Genomic DNA, 19,111 nt, shown 5'->3' on the forward strand with positions numbered 1-19,111 from the left:
CGGACCCCAGCTTTATCCATGTCGCCGGTTGGAGTCAGCAGAACCATCCAACCTCCCAACAGCCCTTACAACATCTACACTCCTTCGCTCATTCTACTAACAAATCTACACAAAATTCCCCGAAACCGGTTTCGAAATCGATATCATCCTTCACTGCCCTACATACAATGGCTACAATTTCGAACGCGCATCGGGTCCCATCCCCAAGGAATCGAGCTCCTTTCAACGATGAAGATGAGACCATGAGCACATTGCCTGACCCGCGAAGCCGAGCACTCTCCCCTGCTAGTGATCATGCTCCATCTAGCCCTTCACAACATCCCGATCTGAGCAACGAAGTGGCTACCCTTAGCAATAAACTCATAAATGCAATCAACCACCAAACAAGCCTAGACGACACCCTCTCGGCGACGCGTCACGAACTGGAGGCTTCGCGGGAACGCATCAGACAACTTGAACAAGAGAATCAGGAGCATGCCGACTTACTAGCTCGAGGAATTCTGGTCAAAAAGTCAATTGCTGATGCGGAAAAGAGCGAACTTGTTTCAAGTCTTGCAGACGAGAGGAGACAAAGAGGAGAAATCGAAAAGGAAAAGAAGAATATTGAGCAAGAGCTTGAGAATCTGACCACAGCTTTGTTCGAGGAAGCAAATAAGGTAGATATCTAAACAGCCCCCACTGGCCAATTACTGATTTGGTAGATGGTCATCACGGCTCGAGAAGAAGCGCAGAAGGAACATGACATTGTCCAACGAAAGAATGAGCAACTGAAAGCACAACTTGCCGATATGGAGAGTTTGCTGAAATCACATCAAGAACAGCTCGCAGAATTGAAACGAGTCATGGAGCAAATGAGCGAAGTACGCGACGATCAAACCAATCCAACAGCGCCTTCTACTCCAGGGCTCAGCAAGTTCGATGCAAGGGACGAAAGTATTCAAGATGGAGACGTAGTTCACGCGATATCTATTCCAGAACCAGCAACACCAACCTACCCGACTAGCTTTACCCATCTCCTACACATGGTTCTGCGAACTGATTTATCGGCATACGATGATTTCACTTCTCTGCTGAGGATGTCAAAAAATGTTGCCGGCAGCAGAGCATCTAGCGGCTCATATGGGTCGATTGGGCTTGGATTAGGCCTTGGTGGCTATAGCTCAGGGACAACAACGCAGCAACTCCCTGCCAATGGATCCACCTCCTCACTATCGACAGCGGGCGCTGTTGCATCCTCACCTGCAACCCCTACGACACCAGTATCATCTGTCAGTACTGGTTCGGCAAATGGGCCGAACTCCCTCACTCCTCTTAAAGAAACAAAATTCTACAAGAGAGCATTAGCTGAAGATATTGAGCCGACCTTACGACTCGATGCTGCGCCCGGCCTCTCGTGGCTGGCTCGAAGAAATGTGCTCAATGCGGTATGCGAAGGCACGCTTATTGTGGAACCAATACCCGCCTCCACAAAGTCGTATCTCTTTGCTTGCTCTCTTTGCGGAGAATCGCGCAAGGGCCCGGCTCATGTAAGGAGCCATCGGTTCAGAACTAGCGAGAATGACAATGCACAAAGATATCCTTTATGCAAGTACTGCCTTGGCCGAGTGCGTTCGACGTGTGATTTCCTCGGATTTCTACGAGTGTTAAAGGATGGACACTGGAGAGCAGAGGACCAGGAGGCTGAGAGGGCGGCTTGGGAAGAGAGCGTTAGACTAAGGGAGCAGATGTTTTGGAGTAGGGTTGGCGGTGGGGTAGTACCTGTATTATCTCAGAGCCATACAGATCCCTCGCGGAGTCCCCGTGTGGGTCAGAACGAGCGAAGAGAGCAGGAGGAGAAGCTCAGCGAGGAGTTCGAGAAGACAGGAGAGATCAAGCCAAGGGACGTCACTCCCGTGTTGGAATCGCCTGCTACTCCGACTGCAAAGACCTTAAGAGAGACCCACAAAGTCTCGACCAGAGATGGCACAGCCGAGGGCCTATTGCAGGCTGCACAAGAGGATGCTGCAGTCCTCGCTGAGGCAAAAGATGAAAGGGCGGGCGAGGCGAGTGCAGAGAGGCATAATGCAGATAGAACGTCTACTCAATCCACGTCCTCATTGAAGGTCGTTCCACCCGGGGAGGGAGAGAGGGATGGGGTGAAGAGCCTTTCTATTACTATTCCGGGGACATTTGAATGAATTTCGGGCGGAACTGTTGCATTTAAGGTGGGCTGGAGGAAGGAGTTTTTTGCAAAAGACGGAGTTCTGCTTTTTTCCGTCTTCCCTTTTATGATACGACTGATATGTACAGGGCATGGATGGTACGGTTGGGGTGTTGATGGCGTGGAGAATACAGAGTCTGACACTACCAGACATAATTATCTCGCTGCGAATTTCGGCGCAAGGCTTACTCGTGCGGATGAGGACATAGATTATACGTACCTAATTTAGAGAACCAAGCCTCAAGGAAACGTCGCTTTTCCAAGCTCTTCCTGATCAACTTTAGGCCGGCTATCACAAAGAAGCTTTCTTGAAGTGTCGCCTATGATAAGGTACCTATGTAGAAATGAGAATAGGGGAGGTTATTAGATATGAACGTCACATCGATGCTGCTGCGAGAAGGGAATAATAAATAAATAATATAGAACAACATTGTATGATCTTGAGCCTACCTAAGGTAGTCAAACATCGAATACCTCGTGGAAATTCGAGGACCACCTCAACTACCTAGGTAAGGTGGGTGGGTACCTTAGGTATTCATGAGCGGCGTTGGACGAGGCTACAAAATTACTAGCGCGTTCTGTATTGTGAGGATATCACCTAGTAGGTACATCCAGTTGCGCCCCCGCCAGACTTCAACAACGACTTGATCAAAGGCCTGGCAGCATCGACGAACATGGCCCCGTCAGCTATGAATGGCGATTCCATAGCGGCGCTTGAGGAGATCAAGCCACCACCTGGTGTCGTCCTGCCTCCCAAGGAGATCAAAGGTTCGTCGCCATCCGCCTACATTGCCTTGTCAGCTAACATCGATCGCAGCTATTCTGGAAAAGACAGCAGGCTACGTCGCTCGGAACGGGCTGGTGTTTGAAGGTCTGTATTCCTTTTGCGCCGTGACTCTCCCACGGATTTTCCACTGACAAGCGTAGACCGGATTCGAGAGAAGGAAAAGCACAACCCGAAATTCTCTTTCCTTAGCCCAAACGACGCATATAACGCGTACTACCTATGGCGACTCAACGAGATCAAGGAAGGGCGAGGCACCGCGATTGCAGCTGGCAGAGCTGGCGAGACACCAGCAGAGGCTGAGAAGCCTCAAGGCCCGCCTGAGCCCCCCGAGTTTCACTTCTCCGCACGAATGCCAAACATCAGCGCTCAAGATCTAGAAGTCGTGCGCCTGACGGCATTGTTCGTGGCGAAGAATGGCAGGCAGTTCATGACAGCCTTGTCGCAGAGGGAGACGGGGAATTACCAGTTCGACTTTCTACGCCCGAACCACAGTTTACATAATTTCTTTCAGCGGCTCATCGACCAATACACCACACTGTTACGCGCCGGTGGTATGGATGGGGAGGGTGGAAAGCTCCAGCAAGAGAGGATCAAAGAGCTACAGGCCAATGTTGATGATAAGTTTCACGTTCTTGGTAGAGCGAAGCAGAGGGCCGAATGGTTCAAGTTCCAAGATGCGCAGAAGCAAAAGAAAGAGGAGGATGCTGAGAAGGAGCGCTTATCGTATGCTCAGATTGACTGGCACGACTTTGTGGTTGTAGAGACGGTCCTCTTTACGGAGGCTGATGAGCAGGTGAATCTACCTCCGCCAACGTCGAAATCGGACCTCCAATTCGCGTCGTTGGATCAGAAGGCGATGATGTCTATCAACTCACACAACATGCGGATCGAAGAAGCTATGCCAGAAGATACCGATTACTACAACTCATATCCTCAACCAGCGCAGCAGCCGGCCCCGTCACCCTCCCCACAGCCAGTGTACCAACCGCAGTATCAAGATACGCGCGTGAAGAACACGGAGGAAGAGAACGAGGAGGAGCAACGGATCAGAGAGAGGAACGAAGCGAGACAACGTGCTCAGCAAGCACAGGCCGAAGCAAAGGGCGTCGCCGCTCCGATGAAGATCAAGGAGAACTATGTGCCGAGAGCCGCTGCCAGAGCGGCCGCCAAAGCCAACATAGTGATATGTCCGAACTGCAAGCAGCAGATGCCGGCCAACGAGCTCGACGAGCATATGCGAAGTAAGTGCCCATGTGCCCCCGCCCCAGTGGCCCGAATGATATGGAGTATGCGGCTAACCTCCAAACCCTCACAGTCGAGCTGCTCGATCCTCGGTGGAAGGAGCAGAAGGCCAAGGCCGAGAGCCGGTACGCATCGACGAACCTCTCGACGGCGGACGTGGCAAACAACCTGAAGCGGCTGGCGAGCCAGCGCAGCGATCTCTTCGACACGGTGACGGGGCAGCCCATCTCGGAGGAGGAGGCGGCGCGCCGGAAGAAGGCGGCGACGGGGTACGACGGGGCGCCGCTGGAGAAGGGCGATCGGGCCCGGCTAGAGATGATGCAGAACGTTAATGTGGAGGAGCAGATCCGGGCCATCCACCAGAAGTTCGCTGCGGAGAAAAAGTAAAATTAATCCTTGCATTTCCTTTTTCTTTTCCGTTTGCCATGGAGCATGGGGGACGGAGGGCGTTGCGGCGCGGCGATGTATGGATGGATGGATGGATTGATAGATGATGGATTATGATATGCCAGCCATCCCTTGTAACTTTCTTGTATTACCACCAGCGACAATAAGCAGCAAGCAGTAAGCAGCAAGCAGCATGTTTCACCAAAACAAACCGCCTTGCCTTGCCTTCAGAGCCCTTTTGTCTCTTTTCCGATCTACTTTTCAGAATCGAGCCATGTGCATTGCAGACGGGTTTTTGCAGCGCGGCTGCTTCTGAGAGATTCCGGCTCTCTTGGATGTTGAATTTGAATGTGAATCTTTGGTAGGTAAGGTAGGTAAGGTAGGTGAGTAAGGTTATGTGATAGATAGATAGGTACCTTACCTTACCTGCTTTACCTTGACCTTACATGCGCGATACCGCCTCCCCTCCCCCTCCCCCCTTTCTCCATCTCAAAATAACTGCCAATCTAGCTATTCGATCTATAAGTCATGTTTGAATATCACAACTCAACTCTCCAACGATGATCCTCGTCACCGATCAAAGCCGATATTGAAATGACCTGTTGCGTACCTATCACACTCGGTATTGTTATTGTTTTGATCCCAGTATTGTTCTGTAAATGAATACCTAGCTAGCTGCACAATACCGTCCCCCCTCTTTCCCCCACCCCCCTCCCCCCCAAAAAGCTAAGCTACCCATGAATATCACAACTCATTCTCGATCAAAAAAAAAACCCAACGATCGAACCGAACCCAACGGTCGGATCAACCCCTCTCACATATCACACTCTGATAGTGTTAAAATGATGCAGGTTACCGTTCCTCACCCCCCGGAGCTTTCTCCCCTTGGGCTCTCCTCCCCGCTTCCCCTTCCCTGATCCCAAACCCAAACCCAATCCATCCCCTCCATCCATCTCATCACACCCACATCTAAGCACGCTCAAACATGACAACTCACCATCGATCGATCGCCTCTCCTACTCTCACATCTCACATAAATCCACTAGTTCGTCCTTCCCAACCCACTGACCGCCCTTCGTGCGTGGTTTTTTGACGCCCGGTTCTTTATAATGGGGAAGAGGCTGTAATACAGTACCAGGAAAACATTTTCTGTGGCGCACATTGCACTGGCCTCTCCCCTTGCACACCGAGGGCGATTTTGGAATTTCTGTAACACCGTCGCGATCATGTGGGCATATGGCATGTTAGAGTGCGATAAGGTAAGGCTATGCGGAGTTGGTGGCGTTGAAAAAGAGGAGGGGGGGAGGGGGATCAGCTCGTATCATTCGCAAATACTCGGATACTGCCTAGTTGGATGCAAGGAGGAGGGTAAAAGCAGGGATTGATTGAAGAGTTATATGGGTACATGCAATTGGTACGACAGTGAAGAAAGTAAGAGAAGAGAAGAGACCTAAATTGCGATTCCTGACTTGCGTCGAATTTCTGATGGGGTTACAGAAGGATGGAAAATAAAACAGGCAAATACAACAATCTGAACAAGAAAATAAATAAATACATATATATATCTTCCAGCGTAGGAATATCAGTCTAAAGAAAAGTAGATTTGAAAGGTCCTCTCGAGGAAAGAAATCCTTGATTCTCCGCCTATGCTGCTTCCCGCGGATTCCTTGCTCGAGGAGGGTTGCGGCGGTTTGGCGATCGGAGAGTTGATAGCCGATGGGATGGGGAAGCAAACACAGCGTAGGGCGTTGGTTCGTGGTTTCGACGCAGTTCGAGCAACGACAGTGACAAGGGATGATATGACGACTACCTAGCAAGCAGGCGATGCGCAGCAAGTGCAGGACAAACGGAGACAGCGCAGCAGGGGAACAGCAGCAGTCCTGAGCATCGGTCGGAACAAGGACGAGGGCGTGAGGAGAGGAGGAGAGGATTCGTCGATCGCCGTCGTACATGATCTCGGGCAATATTCATGACAAGACCAGAACACGACATAGAGTATCTAGGCGACGACGAGACTGAGGTCAGCAATGTGTGTGTGGATTGGTGGATTGAAGGAAAACAGCCCAAGGCGAAAGGGAACCCAAGGGACACCAGCCTCAGGGGGCTGTGGCTGGAGCGAGTGGGCAGCGAGGAACCCCTGTCGATCGGCGTAGCAATGACGCACAGTAGACCAGGCACCTCGCAGCTGCAACCGTCGAACGAGGGGGCCAAACGCAAAGAGGGAAAAAAGAGATGAACAACGGAAGCCTGGGAGTCCTTGGGCAGACACGTCTCAGCCACACACACGGCGAAGACTGGTCTGTGTCTCGGGCTGCAGCATCCGCCATTTCAAGGGCATCCCCGGCACGAAACCAGAGACAGAGAAATGAATGAAATGGAATGGGATGGAATAATGAAGTGAGAAAGGAAGAGAGCATGACTCACTCCATGGGTGCCTGGGAGGGGTGTGTAGAGATGAAGAGGCTCAGTCGCCCCCAACTCCTGCGCAGAAGGTCAGCCAAAGATACTTGGGGGGGGGATGGGGGCTATTCGGGAGGGCGCTCCATACCGGTATCCCGCTCGGCTGGGTCGTCCTTGGGGTTGATGTTGCTGCCGAAGACTGAGGCACGCAGGTTAGCATGGAACAAGCTGGGGCGTTTGAATGAATGTTTCTGGGGGAATGAGGAGGGAGGGCCATGAGGGGGGGGCCAACATACTTGTGTCTCGGGGGCCCTGCTCCCTTGCGAGGAGGGGCGAGGACGCTGGAGAGGCCATGGCTGCGGCGAGGGAAGTACGTGAGTACATTGTTGGAGAGGAAGGCGAGGTATGTGATCTTGGTGATGGCAGAGTGGCTTTGGATGGATGTTCAGTGTTCAGATGAATACAGATGAAGGTGATGGACAAGTGCAACGAGGGGAGAGAGAGACGTTCTTAAATAGACCAGATACAGACAGCAAGTATTATTATAGCTAGGCAATATCATAAACAACTAAGGCAAAGGCAAGGCAAACAATGGAAGACACAGCCCGAGGGGTCGATAATGACACCCCCCGGGGGAGATATCCGTAGATCCACAGAACCCCAGTCCCCCCCGTACGGAAGAAAAGACCGGGCAGGTCGAGGAAAGTGAAAGTGACACGGAGAGCACAAAACGCCAGTCGCTCAGTCCCAATCCTCCGCCCTGGGCCATCCGGACGTCACCGGACATAACTCCTTCCCCCGGTTGCCCCCGTCGCTCGTTTGCCGGGCGAGAAGCGTGACTGGCTGAATGTCGCCCCGTTTCAACGTCGTCCCTCGGCATTGTCCAGTCACGTCTCGCCGTTGGCCTTCTGGAAGCTTTCGAACCTTCCCCGAACCGGTCAGCGAGAGGACCCACCCTCCATGAAATAAGGCTGAGGCTGCTACAGGGGTCGAGAGCCAATCGTTCCCCGTTGGTGCGTTTGTCTGGACTCTGGAGTGGCGGACCCTCATCCCGGTCGAGGGTGGTTATTCGAGGAGTGTCGTTCATATTCGATCGCGGTCTCGACAAACGGCTGATATTGCGATTGTCAGCGCCGGTGCGATGACCACGGCAGGCCGCAGCACGGGGCCGCTGGACGCTGGACGCTGGATGGTCGTGGCCGTGGATGCCTTGCAGCCTGGGACTGCAACCTGGAACGGTGAAACTCAGGAACCGGGGATGTCTGCACCGCCACACCGCCACACCGGGCGAGTCCACCGCCTTCCGCCTTCAGCTAAACGCCCAACGCTCAAACGCTCAACGCCCGTCGACAGCGAACACATCGCACGCACACGTCCGGCACGTGCCTCCTCTCACCGAGACGATGCTGCCAGCTGTCCTGACTGCCGTAACGGATCATACCTGGCTGCCTCACCTCATGACCTTACACTTCATCACCTTCACTTCTTTCTTTTCTTTTCCCATCCCCTTCCCCTTTTCCTTGAAACCATCCGCCCTGGTCCACATCGGGGCGCAGTCCTTCACTTCTGGCTCCGACACCACCGCCGTCATCATGACTCCTCTGTCTCTGCCAGCAGCCGACGTCTTTTACCAGATGCCAGCGGAACTCCCTCGGATGCCCGATCCGGCTCACGACTTGTAGGCCAGGAAATCCGCCAGGAAGATCGCGGCCAAGCGCCCAGCATTCGTGTATGGGGAATAGCACCCCCCTGCAGGGCTAGCCCGCCTGTGTTGCCTCACCTCCGCGCCTATCGGAATATCAAAGTTAGCGCAAGATCGCAGCCTCACCCGTTCCTGCTTACCAAAGTCTTCAACCACCGTCTGCAGATCCTCGACCAGTCGCAGAATGCTCTCATCGACCGTGCTCGCGTCATCGACCGACCTCCTCTGAAACGCGGTCCCGGCTCCATCTCGAATGGGATTGCACGCCTCCCTTCCGCCCTTCCTCGTTTTGAAGCTCGAGTGGAATATCTCCTTCAGTTTGTCCAATAGCTCGGTCTGCATCAACCGCACAAGCTCGTGGAATTGACGTCTCTCGGCCGTCGCTTCGTACCCATGGTGTTTGATCCTTCCCTCACAGAAGTAATACGCCGTTTCCAGCGTCTTGTCCATGATGAGGATCAAGGTGAGCAGCACACTAAAGCTCGTTGCCCACTTCTCCTCAATGCTCACCCTCGGGTTGCTGACCCACCCCATATTTCCCCAATTACGGAGCACGTCGAATATCCGCTGCTGCTGGGATGCAAACAATGCATATTTGATCTGTCTCTGCACGCAATTCGCGGCTGATCGAGGTGGGTATTGCTCCCCGAGAAGTTCTTCCACTTGCCACATGGATTTCTCGTCGAGGATAAGGCTTCGCTCGAGCATCGTGCAGGTGACGTGTACTTCGAGGGCTTCGCGCAGAGTTTCACACTGGATGTATTAGCATCTGTGGCACATTGGGAGCACGGGGTCTTCAAATCACCTCCTGACCGGCTGCCAGCCCGGCGCTGTAAAAGGAGCAGATGGCTTTGAGGAGACGCTCGGGAAGCTTTGAGTCTTGATCGTCGTATACGATCGGGACATACATATCCAGATCAGTTGTCACGATTTCATTGACAATGCGGCGGTATTCCTCCGGCATCCCTCCCATAGATGCGGGCGGGATTCCCAGGGGCGGGCTCTTCTTCCGCACCAGCGTCGGTTGACGGGTTCCACTTGCCTGCGTTTGGTGATGATATCCAAGCCGAGAGTTGCTGGGCACAGCAAGAGTTACCACCGTAGCTTCCAGAGGTCTCCAGTACCCCCAGGTCATTCGCACATGTATCTGCTGTGTCCCCCAGCCCGTTGCGTTCTTGCTTAGGAACTCTGCCCCTTTGGCCTCTTTCAAATGGCCCAGGAGATATTCTACCACTATTAGCCATTTCTAATTCAAACAGAGTCGAATCATTTCATACCGGGTGCCAGGAATGTCTGGAGCGATTCGAGTGGGTCGTTGAAGCAAGGCAGAAGGCAAAATCTTCTCTTGCCACTCAACCTGTCGCACTGCTGGCAAGGAGAACCGGAGGAACATGGGGAACACTGCGCCAGTTAGCAATTCATCCGCAGACTCTGCAATTTGGATAAGCGGCACCTTTATCTTAGATAGATGGCATGCCCAGCATGCCTTCGCTTTCCTTACATCCATAGCCTCTTGCTTTTCCTGAGGAGTTAACGTGCGATTGCGGGCACCACGTCGTTTCGGATTCGACAATGCGGTAGAAGCACTAGAGGCATGTGAGTTGGTCCCATCATAGGATCCTTTTGGTGAGGAGCTTGGAGGAAAGGGCTTGATCTTGCACCATGCGGGACTTCCCGATTGAGAGGAATTCTGCGATGCCCAGGGGCTACTAGCGTTTGATGGGACACTTTGCCAGTCTTTATCCTCTCCCTCCGTATCTTGACTGGCTGGTACAGGTTCAAAGGCTCCAGGAACTCGGGCTCCAGGAACTTCCTGGCCGAGGTCTAGGTTATTTTCTGGTAATCCGAGAGCATTGTATGAAATCCCGCCAGTTGGGCCCAAGGCGGTATAGTCAAAACCCATCCCCTGGTTGTTTAATGCACGCTCTGAGTTCCAGGGACCGGGTGATATCGTATCCGGATTACTTGGATAAGTGTCCTGCATTGGCTGCGAGTGTCTCGGGACTGATAAGGACAACTGAGTGTTCTCTATTGGATATGTGTCCCCAGCATAGCTTTCTGGTTGCATGAAATCACTTTCAAAATGGAAAAGGTCGGAACACTGGGGAGAGCCTGACTGCCACGAAGGGGAGCGTGAAGGATCAGAATCTTGTCCTGTTTGGGAATCAAACTCTGTGAGGCCCAGATCAAACTCTATAAGGGGAGCCAAAGTTAACAACGGGAGCGAAGAAGAGCAACTTCAAGCAATATAAATAAATTGACGGTGATACTATTTAGCTCTCCACAATGATACTTGACCAAATTGGCCTACACGTGGAAAACTGTGAGGCATAAACGATCGCTGAATTGGCTAGTGTACGCACCTGGCATTGGATTGCCTTGGAATTGATTCGAGTTATTCGAGCCATTCAGTGACCCGAATGCCGAATCTGTTCCAGAGTATATATAGCCATTGGAGTTTGAGAAAGTAGCTCTGGGTGGCATGGGGAATGCCATGAGATTAAAGCTTACCTCACTCCCAAACAGGCCACTTGACATGGACATAGCGCCTGTATCTGGAGTGAAGCTGGTCGTGTTGGTGATCGCAGACTGGCACCCATTGTCGAGGACCTGCGATGATAGTCCGTCGTATGGAAAGGTTCTATTGAATAAAGACCCCCAAGACCCCAAAGACTCAGGAGAGTTGGGAGAGTTGGGAGGACTCGTTGTTAACGTATGCTGCGGGATTATAGACGATGAACTGCATGATCTCTCTGCTCCCGGACCCTGATCAGCAGGAAGCGCGAAGTCTGGAAGATTGCACTCGAGGAACTGCAAGAACTCCGGATCCATATTCATATCCAAAATGGGCGGTGGTCCTAACGGCAGCTGTTGCTGTTGGATCTGAACCTGAAGCCGTGCTGCAGATGGAATATCGATTGGAGAGGTCGGCGGCGGCGGGGAAGTACGAATCTTGGAATGGCCATATCGTGGGCTGCTATGCCGGGCAATGAGTTTCGATTCCCTCCTCTTCCGTACCGACTCGACCCTGCCCTGCTTGACCGAATTCTTGACCATCCTGTCTCCTATGACACCATTGATTGACGATTTGACGATGGCGAGGCCTAATCAAGAGAGAGGCGTCCGTCCTGTTTACGGAAGTCTTTCTTTCTTTCTTTCTTCCTTTCTTTCGATCATTCTTTTTACGATCGCCCACGCGCGATTCGCGAAGACTTCGCCCTTTATCATCTATTTCCCCCTCGAGCGCAGATTCTGGGGCGGCCCACCTCACTCACTCTGTCAAACACATCGTGATTGCTGGCACTGCAGACGGGAGCCGCACGAAAGAGGGGTTGTTCGGGTGGCCGATGGCTAACGATTGGACGCATGGCGACACCGAGTACAAAGTGTCGCAGGGAGAGAAACGGGATGGCGCAGTTACCCAATAGGAGTTGTGGTCGTGTTGCACGATGGAAGAAGTTCGGCAAATCAACGACTGCGCAGCGCTATGCACGATAGGCTTATAGGCTTATAGCACCCACCCCACATGCAACTCTCGGAGTCTACCCCCGATCTGCGGCCCGCTGCCGTTTGCGTTTGCCGAGTAGTAAGATAGATTACTGAGATGGACCTAGATCTCTCCCGTCGGCTGTGAACATGTAAAATACAAAGATATAAAGGCGAAAAATAGGTACAGTACTTGTATACTTGAGCGTGAGGCGTAACCCAATTCGCATTTTACTGTAAGGGTACCACAGCTACCTATCTACCTAGGTAATTGAGAAGACACGGTTGAAAACAAGATACCATGATCGCGGCAGAAACATTACAGTAGAGCACATAGAAACGTCGAAATCAAGCAGGGTCCATGGATGACCGCTTGACAAACTTCTACCTAGAGCTGAGTAAAAAGATCTTCAAGATTTATCCATTTTTATCCCAGCAGCTATAGAATGCTTCAGAGCCCCATCTCCATCACCGCAGTAAGTTATGGGCGACCGTGCTAGTGAAGCCCTCGCAGAGGCCTCTCTGCCAGGAGAGCCTCGAACATACGATGCCATATCAAAACGTAGTGAGGTCCCTCCGTCTACCCTCCATTCGCCTGCCATCTGAATTCATCATACTTAAGATGCCCTTAACTGCCCCTTGGCATCTCGGGCAAAGGCCACTCAAAAATGCCCAGGCTTCCGTCCAGGGCGCGACAACTTGGGTTGACGAAAAGTTAGAAGAGACTAACGTGGTAATTGTTACGGCATGTGAAAATTAACTCAAGATGCATGCGTTCGTTTGGGGATCGTATTGCTGATGCAATATAGGGCGCCATCATAGCCGCTGTCGCGAGCGCAGCGCTCTCCTGGGATACGGCCCCAACTTGGCCATGGACCGTCACTGCAACAGTCTATTCATCATTGATACTTTCCCTCGTCTCAGTCTACACGGGGTGCCAGCAGCACATTGCGGTTTTACGATATGGCAAGAATGACAATGGCAGGGAACGCATGCGTCAATTCCTCCGCAGCCATTCATTACAAGGTATCGTCTGGTCGGTGCCGCTGATACTTCTTAACATCAGCATTCTCCTCTTGATCATTTCTATCTTGATAATCGTCTGGGCGCGGGTCGTAGAAGAGCCGACATTTGGTCGAGAGGCGAAGGTTCGTGTTCGAGTAGCCCTAGGAGAGCGATACTAGGTTTTAACCAGTTAGTGTGCAGATTGCGATTGTTTCTGGCCTCGCAGGAATCTTTGGGCTGTTCTGCATGCTACTGAGCATGATCCAGGGGGTATATAAACTCCCGGGGGAGCAAGTTATACCAGGTAGTGAGCAACAGGAAGTTCCAACTGCTTCGGCAGGGAATTCAAAGTGTCTCGGCGGAGGCGCGGAGGACAGATTCAGGAGTGTGGATGTGGTTTCCAACATAGCAGTCTGATCATAGCATAGGCATGAAAATGTCCCTCGCGCGATGACCTGTGGTTGGCGTACACTGAAGTGCAGCTGCCATCTCGGAGAAGCATGAAGTTGAGTTAAGGTAGTCTTAGATTAGGTCGCCCAATTAGTCCGTCTCCCTACCTTGTACTTCAACTTGTAGAACCGCCTGCTTTGCCTCTCTTTGAGGATCGAATTTCCCGGGTTGCCCTGTCCCTGAAATTTCTCATCGAGACCTTGAACTTCTGGGCGTCCTTCGAATCTTTATCACCAAACAGGAAACAGGCAGCAGTTCCCTCAGCAAAATGCTGGCAATTGTTTGAAAGAAAATCATATTTCTTCTTTTGCATGGATCTCATAACTCTGCTAGCTTCGAGGGATTAGTCCCACCGAGATGCAAAAATGGTTGAGCCGTGATCACTAACCTGCTTTCCTTAATGCTACAGTATCTTTTTCGGAACGGGCAATTGTTTTGGCTTTATCGAATTCCTTCTTCATGTCGTCGTCAACAACTCGGAGAGAAATAGACCCGTCGCGAGGATCTTTGTGCAGATCAAGGAACACTCCTCTGTATTCAATTGCCCAGTGTCGGTATTGAGTGCTTTGGCGGTCAAGCATTGAGCAAACAATTGAGATCCCTTTTCCGTATCTGCGAAGTCTCTTCGTCCATATCCGTACCTCTATCTGAGCGTTGACTGCAGAAGGAGCGGGAGTTTTGGATACGTCGTCGGAGTCCGCCGGATATGATGCCGATACCGTGACATCCTTAATTTTATCCGGATTCTCCTTCTCAAAATCCTCGTTCAACTTGACAGGATCCAGCTCTGCTATCTCAGCCAACATCTCTTCTATCGAGGCAGTGTCGCTCGTAGTCATGCGCTCTGCCGCAGCAATGTTGTTCATAGACGCGATGGATGCTGCTATAATAGTGGCATTGTCCCCACGGATGAAGCCATTCACAATATCCGTATCGATGGTTTTGCTGATTTCGGAGGCTGTCGTGACGATGGCTTCAGCTAGGAGCTTTGTCTCCTCCTTAGACATGGACTCGTCCGAGGACATGTCATTACTACTTAAGCGTTAGCTTGGCAGCAAGACTGATTCTAGACAGTTTGGTGTATACTTGGCACGTAGTAGAGGGGTCGGTTTGCTTCTCCTTCTACGTACAGCCGGGCTCCGTTTCGGTCTTATCTTCTCCTTAGACGTAGACTCGTCCGAGGACATGTCATTACTACTTAAGCGTCAGCTTGACAGCAAGACTAGTTCTAGACAGTTTGATGTATACTTAGCACGTAGTAGAGGGGTTGTTTTGCTTCTCCTTCCGCTTTTCCTTCTGCGTAGGGCTAGGTGCCGTTCCGGTCTTTTCTTCTCCTTCTGTCGTCCCATTATAGCAAGTGTTTAGAACTGGTGATAAGAAGGAAACTAAATCAAGACAGCGCTGGGTTTGAATCTGGGCAGAGTCGAGAATGATTGCTATTGAACCAGCGGCAGTCAAGTCCAACTACCCCGCCTTGTGGACACTGGACCAGTCACATGCTCCACCCTCCAGGCCGGGGGGAAAGGGGGAAAGGGGGGGAGGGGGAACACCACAACCTCAGCTAAAACTTTAATTTCTGAGCCGATTCCAATAATTTGACGGGCCTCAAATACAGTTTGTTCGCAGTGAGCGTTCGTAGTATGCTCCGCATGATAGAAGCAAAACCTCCATAGCGCCCCCTTTCCGACTCCCATTATCACTTCCTATGACTAGGATAATAACATCCTGGCTTGCCCCGTCACACAATCCATACCTCATAGCGTTCTCAATCATCCCGCCATTCATTATTGGTATTGATCAGCGGGGACGGCTCAACCCTTGGGCTCTGATTCTGCGCATCGCCATTCGGCCCTTCAATTGCCAAACCTGTAGGCTCATCGTGATACTCTTCCCCACCATCTCCTTCCTCGATTAACCTCCTCGTAGTCGCTCTGTCGTCCTGTTGTATATCCGCATCATCCCCAATCGCTGTACGATGGAACGGAGAAGTCCATGTTGCCCGATTCCAAGGAGAGCCGGTCAGGAGAGAAATCATCGACAGGACCTTTCAGTTCATGTTAGTCTAAACCCGCCGCCCATGGAAAGCAATCCCCAGAACAAAAGAAGGGAGCTGCCTCGTACCTTCATGACGAACACAACGATCGCGACGAGCAGGAACAGCCCCGCACCAACCTGCTCTGCCTTCCTCCAATCCCCTAAACAGCTTTTATCCCTCCCGAATACGGCGGCGCAGGGCGATGGCTTCTGCTCCACGAACGGCCATGCCCGATCCTTGACGCTATTAAGACCACAGCACTGGAAGCTGTCCTGAACGGCTCGGATCGCCTTCTCGTCCTTGCCGGTGTAAAGTTTCTGCCACTGTGTATTCAGATCGCACTGCAGGGCCGATGGGGGGAGGATGTGCGTCAATGCAAGGGTCGCAATGACAGTGTCGTATATCAACTGGAAACCAATGATAGCGAGAAGGGGGAGCGTGAGCCGCGGTGGGTGGCGCTTCGACGAACGTCGTATCACGCTGTGGGCACCTTGTATCGAGAGGCCGGTGATGAGGGGCAACACGATGGTGAACAGACCCAGGGCTTCGGGGATCGGCAGCGAGAGGAAGCGGTTCTGGGAATAGGCGTAGCTAGATAGATCATGGGCAGTAATCAGTAAGAGCTCGGATAGCAAAGACGAGTTGACTGATGACGACAAGAGGTGGAGGGGCGGAGGTGGGGTTACTTACCCCGCGATGACTGTGAGCAAGACCAATAACTGGATAATATGCCACATTAGCAATCTGCGTAGATAGATCAGATGAAAATGCTCACGAGGGGGCCGCCGAAGGCGACAAGCTTTGAAAGACGAGACATGATGCACGGCAGACCGGCCTAGTGATGAGCACAGAAAGAGGAGAGAGGGCGGGCGGGATATAACTTTTCAACGGGAGAGAGATGAAAGAGTTGAAAGAGATATATTGTGATTCTTTCTTATTGCTAGGACGTCTGAGCTATCAGAAGGAAGAGACAGTTTTCAAGGAGATGTTTGTCTGGGTGTGTTTGCAGAACAGCGGAGCGAGCCTTGTGCTACGTAGGAGGTGCGGGGAGCTGCACAGAGGGTCGCTCCCTTTTGTGTCTGAGGCACTCGCTCCGGGACCTCGAGCAATGAATGTGAGAATACTCTTGCTTTTTTCGACATTCCGATTTTTTGATCAAGACAGAACCTTACAAGAAAGAGTTCAGGTCTACGCATACCCCTCTGCTCGACTCCACTGCACGGAGTATATTGGCCGGCTCGGCCCGCACGACGCCGATTTGGAATAGTGCAGAACTCGAAGGTTTCTTCCGTTGGCAACGATATCAGATCTGTCAAGGCATCTGTCGTCAGAAAGTGATCTCAAGTCACCGAGAAGTATTTCTAATAATTGCCTATGTTTATATTAACTGTCTACCTACCCGATGTTTTTGTTGCTCTGTGCCCAATGCTATCTAAGGTACCCAGAATCTCAATCTTTCAAATGGCCAACTCACACCATTCCCTCAAATTGCTCATTCATTGCTTTTACGATATTGACTATCAATTCCTATATTTTAGAATTCTCCCGACTTTGGAAATAAGTGCCATCCTACAGAAATTCTCAAATCACGATCAGAGAGCAGCTCGTCCTTTTTTTGTGTTTTTTAAGGCGGGGGGGGGGGGTTTGTACGGATATATACTCTTTTTTGACCAGAATTATATCATATTGCGTGGGTTCGAGTGCTGTACATTGGATATACTTAGAATCCCCAAATGATCTCCGGATTTCTAAATACATAATTTGGAATCTAGGTTCCCCCTTTCATCTCTTGTAAGGGGAAAAGTAGACTTAGGAGTCGATATGTGAGGATCGGTAGGAGGTCAAAACTACCTTACGCAACGACAATTGTTCTACCAAGAATAGGTCGGATATTGCATTCGAGTTGAGTACCAAGCTCTTACCCAATTTTAGGAGAGACCGTACCTATACAACTTCAAAGTTCATGCCCATTATCACCTTAGACGCTGGGAGAGCCAAAGCCCCATCTCGCGAATCATGTGATGTGTTCCCCGCCCACTGTGGCGTGCTGCATTCCCTTCCTATTCTCACTTGCATAATAATAACAAAGTAAAATAACACGATGCGTAACAAGCCTGATGCAGAATCACATTCCTATAATACAGGCGGAAACTATATCCGAGCCGGTTGTCGCGCTACGGAGGATTGCAATGCATGTCATCACGTGCAGGACTGTCGCAGGATTCACGAAACATCCATCATATACAGACATGGGTGGCACGGACCAGCCCCGCCGCCATCCTGATCTTCCTAATTCCACCTCTTCGAACGACTCCGACTCCAACGGCACATAATCATAAGACCTCTTTCTGAAGAGAAGAAGACAGCTGAACTCCTCCTCCCGCGTGAGAAGGTAGATCCGATTACAAAGATAGCCCCGATTATTCCCCAGACGAGCAAGGCGTTGCGCCGACCACAGCTGCAGCCATGCAGGCGATGCCAGATTCGCGACAGCAGAGCTTCGAGGAGATCTATGGCCCTCCCGAGAATTTCTTAGAGATCGAGGTAAGCCGGTCCTCCTGATCTGAGCTACTGGTTCTACGTTCTTGTTCTCTGGCCTTTTTCTGTGTCCCGCGTCTCCTTCCGCCAACCCCTCCTGACTCTCTTCCTAGGTCAAGAACCCCCGCACTCATGGCGTGGGCCGCAACATGTACACAGACTACGAGATCGTTTGCCGCACCAACATCCCCGCCTTCAAACTCCGCCACAGCAGCGTGCGCAGACGCTATTCGGACTTCGAGTACTTCCGCGACATCCTGGAGCGCGAGTCGGCGCGAGTTACGATCCCACCTTTGCCCGGCAAGGTCTTTACAAACCGCTTTAGTGATGATGTGATCGAGCATAGAAGAGAGGGTTTACAGAGGTTCCTGCAGATCGTAGTCGGACATCCGCTTTTGCAGACAGGGAGCAAGGTGTTGGCTGGGTTTGTACAAGGTGAGTTGAGCACCCCGCATTCCGAGCTTTGATACGTGGCAGTCTGTGGAGACATAGTTCCATAAAACTAGGAGCGCATGGACCAGATCGAGGAAGGTTATGCAATTAGTATGATTCTAACAAGGGCCTTGCCAGATCCTAACTGGGACCGTAACGCTTGGTGAAGCCGACACCGAAAGCTTCGAACCCGTCGACTGATGGCGATCAACATGAATCAGCATATTCTGCTATTGCACAGGTTCTATACCGTATAGGTGTAGGACATGGCAGGGGAGTAGTGGAACGAGAACGATTTCTTTATGTTAGGGTGGCATTAGGGACTTGATTTTCACAGGCGTTTACTGATCGATTAAGCGTTTGCTCTTCATTTTCATGCACTCTGCACTAGAGGGAAGGGCAGTGGCTTCCAGTACGTGTTACTATCAGAACCATGGTTCGCATATG

The 19,111-nt window shown here is 51.5% G+C and overlaps 10 protein-coding genes across 10 annotated transcripts; 4 read left to right on the forward strand and 6 right to left on the reverse strand.

The window, feature by feature from the left end:
• Nucleotides 1-167: 167 nt before the first annotated feature.
• On the forward strand, nucleotides 168-2,177 carry M430DRAFT_21502 (hypothetical protein; the record flags this gene model as incomplete). Its single annotated transcript, XM_024864523.1, has 2 exons — nucleotides 168-656; nucleotides 702-2,177. The coding sequence occupies 2 exons, from the start codon at nucleotides 168-170 to the stop codon at nucleotides 2,175-2,177; spliced, it is 1,965 nt and encodes a 654-aa protein (XP_024718410.1).
• A 640-nt stretch (nucleotides 2,178-2,817) lies between these two features.
• Nucleotides 2,818-4,866, forward strand: M430DRAFT_36544 (hypothetical protein). Its single transcript, XM_024866950.1, has 4 exons — nucleotides 2,818-2,968; nucleotides 3,018-3,071; nucleotides 3,128-4,228; nucleotides 4,303-4,866. The coding sequence occupies exons 1-4, from the start codon at nucleotides 2,875-2,877 to the stop codon at nucleotides 4,614-4,616; spliced, it is 1,563 nt and encodes a 520-aa protein (XP_024718411.1). The 5' UTR covers nucleotides 2,818-2,874; the 3' UTR covers nucleotides 4,617-4,866.
• Nucleotides 4,867-5,747: 881 nt separating this feature from the next.
• M430DRAFT_170686 (hypothetical protein) lies at nucleotides 5,748-6,702 on the reverse strand. Its single transcript, XM_024863599.1, has one exon. It carries the CDS (start codon nucleotides 6,566-6,568, stop codon nucleotides 5,963-5,965), a length of 606 nt encoding a protein of 201 aa, XP_024718412.1. The 5' UTR covers nucleotides 6,569-6,702; the 3' UTR covers nucleotides 5,748-5,962.
• Nucleotides 6,703-6,710: 8 nt separating this feature from the next.
• M430DRAFT_170684 (hypothetical protein) lies at nucleotides 6,711-7,145 on the reverse strand (the record flags this gene model as incomplete). The annotated part of the gene is made up of 1 exon (XM_024863598.1): nucleotides 6,711-7,145. The coding sequence occupies exon 1, from the start codon at nucleotides 7,031-7,033 to the stop codon at nucleotides 6,713-6,715; it is 321 nt and encodes a 106-aa protein (XP_024718413.1). The 5' UTR covers nucleotides 7,034-7,145.
• Nucleotides 7,146-7,370: 225 nt separating this feature from the next.
• On the reverse strand, nucleotides 7,371-8,394 carry M430DRAFT_170652 (hypothetical protein). The gene has a single exon (XM_024863596.1). The coding sequence runs from the start codon at nucleotides 8,101-8,103 to the stop codon at nucleotides 7,585-7,587; it is 519 nt and encodes a 172-aa protein (XP_024718414.1). The 5' UTR covers nucleotides 8,104-8,394; the 3' UTR covers nucleotides 7,371-7,584.
• M430DRAFT_170643 (hypothetical protein) lies at nucleotides 8,395-10,955 on the reverse strand. Its single transcript, XM_024863594.1, has 5 exons — nucleotides 10,172-10,955; nucleotides 9,996-10,119; nucleotides 9,524-9,945; nucleotides 8,859-9,471; nucleotides 8,395-8,804 (listed from the first exon to the last, which is right to left on the reverse strand). Exons 1-5 carry the CDS (start codon nucleotides 10,784-10,786, stop codon nucleotides 8,686-8,688), a joined length of 1,893 nt encoding a protein of 630 aa, XP_024718415.1. The 5' UTR covers nucleotides 10,787-10,955; the 3' UTR covers nucleotides 8,395-8,685.
• Nucleotides 10,956-12,826: 1,871 nt separating this feature from the next.
• On the forward strand, nucleotides 12,827-13,626 carry M430DRAFT_21506 (hypothetical protein; the record flags this gene model as incomplete). Its single annotated transcript, XM_024864524.1, has 3 exons — nucleotides 12,827-12,937; nucleotides 13,014-13,352; nucleotides 13,411-13,626. The coding sequence occupies 3 exons, from the start codon at nucleotides 12,827-12,829 to the stop codon at nucleotides 13,624-13,626; spliced, it is 666 nt and encodes a 221-aa protein (XP_024718416.1).
• On the reverse strand, nucleotides 13,411-15,047 carry M430DRAFT_44346 (hypothetical protein). Its single transcript, XM_024867692.1, has 4 exons — nucleotides 14,908-15,047; nucleotides 14,746-14,853; nucleotides 14,048-14,691; nucleotides 13,411-13,992 (listed from the first exon to the last, which is right to left on the reverse strand). Exons 1-4 carry the CDS (start codon nucleotides 15,006-15,008, stop codon nucleotides 13,775-13,777), a joined length of 1,071 nt encoding a protein of 356 aa, XP_024718417.1. The 5' UTR covers nucleotides 15,009-15,047; the 3' UTR covers nucleotides 13,411-13,774.
• A 377-nt stretch (nucleotides 15,048-15,424) lies between these two features.
• On the reverse strand, nucleotides 15,425-16,511 carry M430DRAFT_52719 (hypothetical protein; the record flags this gene model as incomplete). The annotated part of the gene is made up of 4 exons (XM_024868320.1): nucleotides 15,425-15,703; nucleotides 15,781-16,285; nucleotides 16,385-16,413; nucleotides 16,470-16,511. 4 exons carry the CDS (start codon nucleotides 16,509-16,511, stop codon nucleotides 15,425-15,427), a joined length of 855 nt encoding a protein of 284 aa, XP_024718418.1.
• Nucleotides 16,512-18,160: 1,649 nt separating this feature from the next.
• Nucleotides 18,161-18,699, forward strand: M430DRAFT_21509 (hypothetical protein; the record flags this gene model as incomplete). Its single annotated transcript, XM_024864526.1, has 2 exons — nucleotides 18,161-18,238; nucleotides 18,346-18,699. 2 exons carry the CDS (start codon nucleotides 18,161-18,163, stop codon nucleotides 18,697-18,699), a joined length of 432 nt encoding a protein of 143 aa, XP_024718419.1.
• Nucleotides 18,700-19,111: the final 412 nt, after the last annotated feature.

Source organism: Amorphotheca resinae, assembly GCF_003019875.1.
Source record: "Amorphotheca resinae ATCC 22711 unplaced genomic scaffold M430scaffold_10, whole genome shotgun sequence".
NCBI classification, from domain to species: domain Eukaryota; kingdom Fungi; phylum Ascomycota; class Leotiomycetes; order Helotiales; family Amorphothecaceae; genus Amorphotheca; species Amorphotheca resinae.